The sequence below is a fragment of the Etheostoma cragini genome, chromosome 9, assembly GCF_013103735.1.
Source record: "Etheostoma cragini isolate CJK2018 chromosome 9, CSU_Ecrag_1.0, whole genome shotgun sequence".
Taxonomy (NCBI): domain Eukaryota; kingdom Metazoa; phylum Chordata; class Actinopteri; order Perciformes; family Percidae; genus Etheostoma; species Etheostoma cragini.
In genome coordinates, this window is record NC_048415.1 from 24,306,120 (window position 1) to 24,317,873 (window position 11,754).

The 11,754-nt window shown below is 41.5% G+C and overlaps 1 protein-coding gene across 8 annotated transcripts in view; it reads right to left on the minus strand.

Annotated features, from left to right (window-relative positions):
* Window positions 1–11,754, minus strand: part of palld (palladin, cytoskeletal associated protein) — a 53,371-nt gene that overhangs the window by 19,114 nt on the left and 22,503 nt on the right. For 5 of the 8 annotated variants that reach the window (XM_034881132.1, XM_034881137.1, XM_034881134.1 and 2 more), the window contains 5 exons: window positions 9,975–10,116; window positions 9,814–9,837; window positions 9,108–9,227; window positions 7,213–7,663; window positions 5,426–5,461 (listed from right to left, as the gene is read on the minus strand). In XM_034881132.1, coding sequence (XP_034737023.1) covers window positions 5,426–5,461; window positions 7,213–7,663; window positions 9,108–9,227; window positions 9,814–9,837; window positions 9,975–10,116 — 773 coding nt within the window. The remainder of the gene's footprint in view (window positions 1–5,425; window positions 5,462–7,212; window positions 7,664–9,107; window positions 9,228–9,813; window positions 9,838–9,974; window positions 10,117–11,754) is intronic. The other 3 variants (XM_034881131.1, XM_034881136.1, XM_034881133.1) reach the window with 3 other exon arrangements.

Here is an 11,754-nt window from a genome sequence, read left to right on the forward strand (position 1 = left end):
TGTATTTATATGTGTGTTTGTCAGTGTTTAACATACCAGGGCGTTCTTTCCTGGGAAACACAGTCTGCTTTCTATGAGGGGATCATTGAGGCCCGTTAGTTTCCATGCTGTCAACTCCCAAGCATACACCCTGTCTCTCGCTCCCCTCATCTCTCTGTGCGTCTTTTCATCGCTCCCTTTTCCCTCGGCTCACCCCTCTTTCTCCCAGCCCCGTCTGTGTTATGAAGGTCCGCTCCGACAACTCTCTTCCTTATTTGGAAAGTTTCTCCATTCCATGCAGGTCATTCTAGCCCGACCGACCAATCCAGTGAGTTGGTCTGGTTTCTCAGCCAATCCTGTGTCTCCCATGTCCTTTTAAGGACTGCCCATCTCTCACTCTGGAGGTTGATGTGAAATTGTCTGCTTTTCCTGCTCCCTTGTGTCTCTGGTGACTTTTTAGTCGTCCATTTGGTTACACAATCTTATTCCCGATGACGACTAACTTTCTGTTTCTGCCTTTTTCCATTTGCTGGTAATCACAACCCTCTCTGGCCTGCATTCATTGACGCAAAAACATCAATTAGAGAACAGATCCCCAGTCAGTGTTTTACTTCCATTTTTAATTAGACATTTGATGATGACGAACCACAAGTTCTCAGTGTGTATCCAGTACCATATGTGGTTCTGGATACCCGCTCTCTAAAAAACCACAAGCAACACCTCAACAAGAAAGTGATTGTTAATACTTCATTAGAGAGTTCATGACTTGCACCTCGTAAACAAAAACACACTGCTGAGAGGAAGCTCTGAGTCACAGCAGAGATATGTGACCAATCCTGGCAGCCAGAGCTCCTTGCTCAGCAACGCTACACAGAGAACATATAGATCCTGTTTTACATTGAATGCAACAAGCCTGAAATATCTCCTACATAGTCCTACTAGTACTCTGTAGCAAACAGAATACAGAGGGACACAGGGCAAACAACCAAGCACCAGTTGGGTTGTCACACTGTAAATACAAGTTCTGTGTGTGTGTGTGTGTGTGTGTGTGTGTGTGTGTGTGTGTGTGTGTGACAGTGGGAGACTGATGATGGCCATTGGCAAAGAACTGTTTGTTGCCGTCAGTTTGTATGCCGTTCCCTTGACAACAACCACCCTGGGGTTAAAGAGGTTTGGAGCTACTGCAAAAATCAGTTAATCTCAGCGGTATGGCAATTATGTCAGCGGACAAGGGTTGTAAGGTATAAAAGGCCACATAAAAGTGGATCAGACCACTGCTCATATTTATCATTGCAGTATGTAAGTATGCAGAGCCTGGAAACATTAACGTTGGGAGGTGGCACACATTACGTCACCTACACACTGTTGCTCTAAGCTCCTGTGTGTTTAGTGTTTGTGTGAGTTAGAGCTGGGCAATAATTCAGTATTATTTCAACTTATATCGACTTTTGGCGGAATTGTATTATGATGTTATAATCATATCATGACATCGTTTTACATCCTTCTGCTGTCAAAAATAATGATTCCAAGCTAACGATACTTAAAGGTCCCATAGTGTAGAAATTGATATCTATATTTCTTTTTTGATTGAAGCAGGTCCAGGTGCTATATAAATACTGGGAAAGTATCAAAACTCTCAATCCATGGAGAAATGCACAGAGCCACATTCAGAGAGTGTGCCTTTAAACAAACAGCTTGGACTTCAGTACGGTTGTGTTGCTTCAGTGCAGTAACAGTCTTTCCCCGGCTGCAATGACTTCAAGTGAAGATGTAGAGCACCTGGACTTGAATGGCAACAATCAGAACAGACGGGGCTTTTTCAGGTGGGGGGGCTTAAAGAGACGGGGACTAAAATGAATAATTTCGGACTAAGGGTGAATAGCGGTAAATTGAGACCGACATTATGAGAAGAACAATGAGTTTTTTTTAACATTGAAGCATGTAAATATCTGACCCAAAATACAAGTATGAACCTGAAAATGAGCATAATGTGGGACCTTTGAAACATGATTTTCATATGATTCAATACACAACAATGGATGACAATTCATTCGTTTTTTTTTTATATACTATGATGTATATCAATATCAGAAATATGATTCATGATATTGATTATAGCAGTGGGTACCAGCCTTTAAGTGAGCTTGTGTACTTTTGGGTCACGCTAAGAAGGTTTGACAGTAACGTCCGATCTTTAACATTAGACAGCGGATTGTTGTACACCGTCTGCCATGTAATTGCCTCGGTCTGAAACTTTCCACTTCATCCCTTTGCACAAGCAGATGTGCATTAGATAGACCTCCACTTTCTGTCCCCAGGCTACTTTTGCTTCAGCTGCTTTTAAGATATCAATTCAAAGGTATTTATAATCAAGTGCAGGCACTACTTAGACACACACACACACACACACACACACACACACACACACACACACACACACAAACACAACTTCTTTCTCTTGTTTTTCAACGTCTGCCTTTATGCAACCAACTTACTCAATCAGTAATTATCACAGCATCTCTTTAAAAAATGAACAGCACAAAACTTAATTATTCTAGACCCTCAGTGTAGGGAGAAAAGGCTTAACTGCGGTCCTGTTGACCCCCGATGTGTGCCTGGTTTACATCATCTGTAACTTTAGCATACTGAGTTAAAATGAACATATTGAAGAGCTGCATGAAATAATTCACAGACACGTTGCTAGTAAGACTTCAACTGACACATAAAAAGGGCTCTGCGCAATGAAATCCGTGCAAGAGAACAATTTTGACTGTCAAAGTTGATTCCTGGTCTTATGAAAGAGAGATTAAGCTGTGGAATGGTTCAAAGATAATTGTTGCCTCTGCTACTTGGGCTTGGTCTAAGACGCCCACCCAGACATTATCCCACCCTATAATATAATGCTTTTCCCCTATTATCACGGTCAATATCATCATGGTCACACCTTCAACGCGTTGCACTAGCTTGACTCTTTTGACTGTCTCTACTTGGTCTTGTAGTCTTGTTTTTGGTCTCAGTGACGTGGTTTGTTGAAACGGTTGCTCACCATAGTGCCTTAATGTTTAACTGCATCAAATGTAGACTCTTCCTACAAAACTGGAGGTCTACAAGCTACTTAACAACACAAGGAAAGCATTATCTCAACAGCAGAGCTTCGATGAAAAAAGATTTGGATGTAAAAAAATGTGAAAACACACATGCACCTTTTGTACTAGCAAGGATATGTCATTACACCAAAATGAAACGCAAAATGTCCTTGTGAAATGTCACACTAGGCAAACACGTACCTTTATCAATAAAGGAAAACGGACTCTGGACACCTCATCCATCAACACACACTCACACCAATGTGTATGCAAGTGCATGAGTGGACACACACAGATTTATCAGTCTATCATGGTGTGGCTTTACAAATGGTTACGTGTGTACTGTTAAAGCCCTGAACAAAGAGGAGTTGTGTTGTTGAGTTAGAAGTGACCACAACTCTGTACAACACGGCAATGACCTTACTTTGAGATGCAACTCTCAGCTGAAGCTGAAGTATGGTTTGTCTCATAGTATCCTCTCAGAATGTGTCAAAGCTGTAGTCCTAAATCCTGTCAGATCTTCATTTAGACCCTTGTGCAGGAACCCAAGTCCATCTCCCATCTCACAAAATATGGAACTTAGCACAATAATCTTTCTTTCTATACTTATTGTTCGAGGCAATAAAAACACAGTAGTCTGAAAATAACACACCTATCAGTGTTGCAACTATAGCAAGTACCCAAATATGTGTTTCTATGTAGAGAATTCCTAACAAAATGCTGTGAAAAAACTGAATTCCAGAGGAACAAGAAATTAGAATGTGCTGCCATTTTACAGAGCTGAGAATATAGAGGAAGACTATTCTCTACCATGTGGTAAAACTCAGCTTTTACTCCAAACCGGGGGGTTGGTTCAGAGCCAACTGGCCAATCTGAGCCTCTCCCCTGAGAATTTCCTTTGATTCTTATCCTGATGTCTGACATCAACGCTGGGCATCAAACCCAAATACCTACCGACCCTGCTCTGTCTTCCTTAGCACAGAAAAACAGCAGGTCTGTTTTCACAGCTCAGGTCTCCTGCAGTCCCTCCTGTTCGCCAACTCACACAACGACTTCCTCCCTCTCATCAGCTCAGTGTTATTGAAGCAAAAAAATCCTACCTTCCACAGGCTTCCAGTTTGTTGTTCCTGTGATTAAGAACAATTTCTTCTAGATTTGTGAACATGAACACATGTCTCAAATAGCTATAACTCCTGGTGGTACGATTGGGATGTTGTTTAATTCAGCTGTCCCTTTATAAATAATAATGAGTGCTGTGAAAACCCAGAATGATGTTTTCGGATATCCGCATATGAATAACATTTCCTTGAGAGTTAAAGCTTATATGTACAGATAGCCAGAAAACTTTAGACTTAACAAATAATTCTCAATAAGTATTAAAGTCTAGCCACCTTATTCCATACTAATCCTCCCTGCCTTCATTTATTTGCAAAAAAACAATCTATTTAATGAAATCGCCTTATCTTAAAAACACACAACATAACGGTAATAGTTTCCACTCTGTCTGTTGAATTTATAGCATTTGAACAAATTGGTCTGTTAGAAAGTCATGTTGCTTATTAAAGAGAACTCCTATAAAAAGTGCAAAAAAGCAATTAAAGTAACAAACTGGGAGCATTTTAAAGACTGCAGGCTCTGCTGTGCTATGTTGAGGTTTCATAGCAACATGTGGCGCACAGAGAAGAAACAATTGATCAGTCTGTACGGGATGTGCCACACAACAAACAGGATATGATGAACTCAGGGATAAGCTGGGAGGTTTTAGGTTGAGAGTGGTCTGACTCTGTTCCTACATGTAACCTAAGGAAACCGAGTGCAGTCTGGCAGAAACATGACCTCTGGTTAATGGCAGGGCTGCGGTTTTTACTGTGTAATTATAGAATTTAAAGGTGAGAGGGCAGGAGAGGGATGGCCTATGCTTTTTAATTGCTTAGCAGTCGTTTTTAGCAGTGGAGTTACTAATGGAGTTAATGTGCATAACCAGAGAAAAGCAGCTTTCTGCCTCATTTATCTAGCATTGAAGTCTGATCTAGAGATAAAAGTCAGATTATTGTTCCATCTGTGTCACATCCCTAAAACCATCTCAGTAACTATGTTTTTGCAGGCCACAAAAGAAAACTGATTTATCAAAAATCATGCATAATTAATTCACAGTATTTTAATTGTAAATGATCAGCTGATTCCACTCGGCTCTGGTCCAACTGCTGCTCCTGTTTTTTCATCATACAGTGTAATATTGGAAAGATATTAATCAGAAAAAAGTATGTGCCTTGACATAATTTGTGTGATTGTTGTGTGAGGCTACATGTAGCGCCACTGAACTCACACCCAGAGCATCACCCTCACAGCCAAATATTTACCTGTAATTTCCTGTCTCCTCCTCTATATTCTCAGCTCTGGAAGCACAGAATTAACAAGTCATAACATTTATGTCAACAGATGTGCAATTCTGTAGCATCCATCAGCGGTAACCAAGTCCAGTACACATGCAGTGGAAAAAGCATGTGCAATGCAAGAACCAAGCCTCACTGCACTGTAACCAAACTCTGGTCTAAATGCAGCCTGTCCTAACTCGCACAGCAACACTGTTAAGCATCTGCTATTGATAGGATATACTGCTCGCATTGTTTAATATTCTGACAGCAATATTAGAAACTTCCCAAAATTTCCCCCACATAATTAGGTTTTGCTTAACTACAGGGGAAAATATTAAGAGAGACAAACAAAGAGTCTACCACCATGAGGCTGTACTATAGGTAACGTGGTGCTTTGAGCTAATATGTAACATCAGAAATGCTATCATGTTGTTGTTGTTGTTGTTCACCATTTTGGTTTAGTGGGTAGGCATGCTAATATTAGCTAATTAGCAGCAAACAAAATAAAGCTGAGGCTGAGTGGAACCAAACCAAAAAGTATTAAATAAGTAGAAATATTGATTAGGTTGAGGGATCAAAGTTTTAACAATAAATTATTTAATTGGACCATAAATGTATCTATTTTACAGCATCCAATGAAAAATGTCAGTCTTGTGGCGCTACATGAATTACTTAATCCATTAGAATTCCTTGTCTGAGAATATGAATTTCAGAGTGCCAATCCATCTTATAGATGTTGCGATATTTCACTGAATAAGTGAAAATTTGACATGATGGTCTCAGTAGAAAAGAAGTCAGAAGTTCATCCTCAACACGAGATACGTACCTGTAGCAACTTCCATGACAATCCATCAAATATTTTTTAAATATTTTACTCTGAACCACAAAAGTCAACTTCATAGTGGCACAACAGGAAAGGGGGATTGCTAAAATCAATAGCATTAGTTTTCTGGGAATCATGAATGCCGCTAACATGGCTAAAAGAACACAGAGAAGGGAGGAAAACACATATCTCCCAACCAACCAATGGAGTGAACGTATCCACAATACAATGATTTGTGAATGGTCGGCAGTCATTTATTATCAGAAAGGCATTAGTAAGTCATCCAGGTGGCCTTGTGGATAAAGATGGCAGCCCTGTAATCCCAACGGCTCTGCTTCAAGTCTGAACTTGGACCTTCTATTCCTTCTGGTTCTTTTTCCTTATTTCTAGTCTATGGTATTCTTTCTGATTAGGGCAAAACTGCAAATGTAAAATGCATCAGCAAGTGAGATAATAATCCATGCAGGCCAAGAGGCTTGTCCACGGCAGACAAAACACAGGATAATTGAAAAAAAAGCCATTCAATGCCCAACTCTCTTCTAATAACAGTGACATCCTACCTGATCTCTATAGTGCTTACAAAAAGGGGCTCAGGGAAAAAAACACAATGGCTCTGACCTGGGCTGGGCATGCAGCCGAGATCAGACAGAAACAATAGGAGCCATCCAGCAAAAGCTACACAGATCCGTTTACAGCCACAGACAGAAAGCAGCTAGCAGACTCCCCCGGATAACATGATGCCAAATTGAAACCAACATAAAGGCGAGGGAATGCTTTTGTTCTAAAAAGGCTTGGGATTCCCACCGTTAACACTTTAACAAAACTGAGACGCTATCCTTTCCACCAGACCTCAGACAGACTTCCAAGCCTGTCTCCCAACCCACAAGCCCTCCCTGGTGACTAGCCTGCCCCCTGGGCACAGACACATGGGGACACGGCAGGTACTCACAGCTTTGGTTTAGGCTTGGTAGGCAGCGGAGGACCGTCCTTCCCAGGCGATGGAGACAGTTTGCTTGGGGATGGAGGCGAGTCTGGTGCCACCTGGGCAGGACTTTGGGCTGTGACTGGAACATGTGTCGTGGGGTCAGACTCTGGCAGAGGTGGAGGTGGAGGTGAGAGCTGGCTTGGTGGTGATGATGGATTTGGGGGTCGGCCATTCTGTATGGACCCGTTTACCTTATTGCTCTCCCCCTCTAGGCCCATCTGCACTGGAGGCAGCGATGACACACCGGGCCAGATCTCAAGCTCCTTGATAAGGAAAGCACCAGGCTGAGGCAGCATCTTGGGTGGCAGCTCTAGGAGGCTGATCTCTGTGGGTGGGGGAGGAGGGGGGAAGGGTGCCACATCCTCAAACCTTGAGTTATCACCAGACATGCCATTACTCGATGAGTCCTCAGCTGCTAAAGGAAACAAACAAAAGAAATATTGGAAAATGTTGGACTTTATGTTTAGATTTTTGTGCAGATTACACACAGAGAACTGTGTCACAGCTGATCTGGCTTAAAGTAGCAGCTGGGTCCAGTCAGGCTGATCCAAGTCCTGTTTATTCAGCCTTTCCATTAACTGTGCTGTGAGTCCTTTACACAGTAATGTCTGTTAAAATATACATTGAAATATTAATGTCCTGCTGTACTCGGAAAGAGCTGCTTATCAACTGAAGCCTCTCACCCCTCTCCCATACAGACTACACAATAATAAACCTTACAAAAGATGGTCATCTTGTTGAGCCATCAACTTTTATAACTGGTCATAAACCCCATGTCTTCCAGGGAATTAGCCTACTGGATTATCAGAGGTTAGTGTTATCAAGCCATGATTCATTTGCCAGTTACATTTGTTGTGGAAAAAAACACCATTCAAATTAAAAAAATTGTCGATGGGTTTCAGAAAGGACCTTTTTAAAGCATAGAGTTGGATTATGCTTGACAGCTTCATCTCAAAGTGCTCCCAAAAGTCTTAATATCGTCTGAATGGAACCACAGTTTTCAATAGTTCCACACAAACATGTATTAGAAGAAGGGAAATTAGTTATCAAGACCCTAACTTATTATAAATATTGACTGGTTTAAAATGTTTGCTGTTTGGTTTATTTTGTGGCTCAGGCAGCATTCTAGCTAGTTAGCTAAAAGTTTAGCATGGTAGTTAGCTTAACAGGATGCAGTAGACTGGAGGGAATGATTTGTTGCTTGCCAAGGTGAGGTAGCTGTGGCTATTTGTCTGGATGTTGCTCGGTGGGTTAGCAGCATGCTGCTGTCGCTAGTAGCACGCTAGTTAGCTTGACATGTTGGTAAGTGGTTGGTTTGGCTTGCTTGCTCTTAACTGATGTTGTTAGCTGGTGTTTTAGACAAAAGTGAGTGTAACATGCTAGTTAGGGCAGTTTTGACTGTGTGGAGGCAGGTAAAGAGAAGCGTGGCTCCTCTACAGAATTAACCGGTGAGCCTTTTCTGTGTTGCAGGCCCACTCAACAGAACACGTATTATTGAGCGAGTGTCCACCTCCTGACACTGTAGACCTGCACTCACATACTCACACACAAATTCCTATTTAAACCATGCAGCAGCAGAAGTTTATGACTAATTACATTGGAATGCTCAACAAACTTTTGGCACACTATCACTGTGTATTGATACTGTGTATTGACTTTGTAAAAACAGGCAAAATGTGGTTGTTTTTTTCCCAGTGACTTACATTAAGTTTTCTCTAGGATAAACACAAAGTGCATCTTAAGGCACTCCCACATTGGCTTAACAGTTCAGGTGCGGTGGCCGCTGCTTGTTGATGCTTGGACGCTGCCTTGTAACAGCGTGCTGAGCAGCTCTTTGTGTTTGTGTTGCACGCACGCACCTGCAGTGACGGTGAGCTGGGCTGTGCTGTTCACAGAGCCACACGGGTTGGACGCAGTGCAGCAGAACAGACCACCGTCCTCCGGAAAGGCCTCAGCTATCACCAAGGTGCAGATCTCCTCTAAAATAACAATCACCATTAATAAACCTGTAATGATCAAACGGTTTATCCTAAAAGTTAGATATGGAAGTAGATAAAAGCTTTGACGCTGATGAACAGTGATCTGAGCAGGTGTGGAGTGGAGTAACATGTTGACACTTGATTTGTTTGTTATGAGGCATACATACTGTAATAGAGAAAGACAGGTTACGTACACTGTAAACTGATGACAGATGATGTCATATAGACCTGTGAGTAGCTCTTCATAGTCGGACATACAAATCATGGATCTTACTATTTGTGAAGAACAGACAGACAAACAGAGAAACACTAAAGCACAGATGTTCAAGTGACTCACAGCCTGTAAGTAACACCTGAAACGACTCTCTGAGTCACACAGGTGAGAAATGTCTAACTCATATTAGCATGTGTGTCATTGATTTTCTGTGATTTTGTCTGTGTTTATGTGTTGGAGTTTGCGGGTGACGGGGTTTCTAATAATGAAAGCATCAAACTCAATTTGAGTCTCCAGACACATCTTATAAGCCATTTCTAAATTGAATTACTGACTGGGGTTGGAAAAATGAAAGCACATGAGGTATAATACCTGACTCAGCTGCAGATCGAGGCTCTGATTAACAGGGTATTATAGGCAGGAAGGAAGAGAAGACAAAGAAACATTTTGGTTAGCATATATTAGAAAGTACAAGTACAAATCACTCAGGTGTTGCACAATGGGCTTCATGACTACTAAGAAGAATGTCTCACTTTTCTGGAGAATACGAAAATCGGGCGAATCCAGGATCTCCTCTCCCTGGCGGGACCATCTGACCTGCAGAGGAGGGCTTCCACGGACCCTGCACTCCAGAACCACCACCTGGCCCTCGGATGCCTGGGCATCCTGCAGCAGCTGCACAGACGAGGGACAGGGTAAGAGCCATGTAATGAGAAAAGGGAGCGAGGGAGTGAAGAATGAAGAATAGATGAGAAAAGACTGAAACCTGTAATGAAAAGTTTAAATCTGCCTCAGAATTACAGCGTGGGATAGACAGACAGAGATTGTTGAAGATGGCCCACTGTCAAGAAACACCGTGGAACTGGAGTTCAGGGGACTCATTCTCTATCAACAGTTACTGTTTCCTACAGAGTACTAGCTTGCTGTTAAATTCCACTAATGACAACTAGAGCTGCCTCTTGAGGTACAATACACCAGATCCTGTAAAGCCCCAGCATCAGACAATTAGTTTACTTCTCTATTATGAGACAGGTACTCCCAAGGATAAATGTGTGTACCTGGAAACCATCTTCCAACCAACTCCCCAATAAGCCATCTACTCAATTTGAAAACAAAAAGACCATTTAGTCACTCACTGTTTAGGCAGATTCTAACGGTCTTTCCTCTGAAAAATCACTTTTTGTTGATTTTCTTCGGCTTACCTGATTTTTAAAACTTGCGATCCACGGAGATTTTTTTGAATCTATCTGGTCCATTACTTTTAATCACTACATGTTTCAAAAATATTTGTCCACTTGTTTTAAGGTTGAAAAATGAAACAAAATCCAAAAATGAACATCTTTTTTGGTCCAAATAGCTGTCCCCAAACCCCACTCACAATAATAAAAAAAAAAAATTGTTTACTTTGTCAATGTATCGGATTTCACAATCAAATAATTTCTTAAGTTTGGAAAATGATGAACTGAAAGGGCAAGTTCTATAAAGTAAATAGTTTTAACTATTAACTTGAAATATTTAAGTGTAAGCTAGGGGTAAGCTTTTCGCATGATAAGAAAACATTATGTAAAATAACTAATTCCATTCTACTGTATGCTGATTAATACTTAATGTACTCTATTTAAATGTACTTATACAAATATAAACATTGTGCTTTTGCCCAATAGAATAGGTAATAATTACCAACTCCCAAAGTAATCTCAACCTCAAAATTGCAGGACCTACTCTTTACAAATGCCAATTTAACCCATGTCCAATCAATCATATGCCAGTTTATAGTGCTCCAAAATTTAAAAAAACATCAACATAGGGTTGATGGAGAAGCCACTGTGTTGTCTCTTCTGCTGGTCACAGGGCCACAGCGACTTAGACCGGTGCATCCATCAACAAATGGCACTCAGTGTCAGTGTAAGTAATTGTGTCTGTGAGAATGATCCTCTTTATCCTTTTGACTGTGTGTCTTTGGCATGGGCATGTTTTGGGAAGACCAGGGGTGGAATGTACACCATGGGTCTGACAGTTGATGTGTGTGGGTGTGTTTGGGTGACATCACGGTGCTGACTTCACTGGAGGCGAACATCCTCTCATTGAGATGATTATAAAGCCTGCAACAGTTTTTAAAAGAGGTTGGGAGGAGGTGAAGAAAAACAAATGTCTTTTTGTAATGAAGTGGAAAATGATTTAGGGCCTGACTGGCTGAATTAGAGTGAAAGAGACCTGACCCTTGTGGGTTTGGCAGGGCCGTTTGAAGCTCTGCCTCAGCCCGTCTCTGCCCCGCCATCACAAGACCCACAGCCTGAGGGAAAGGGGGGGGGG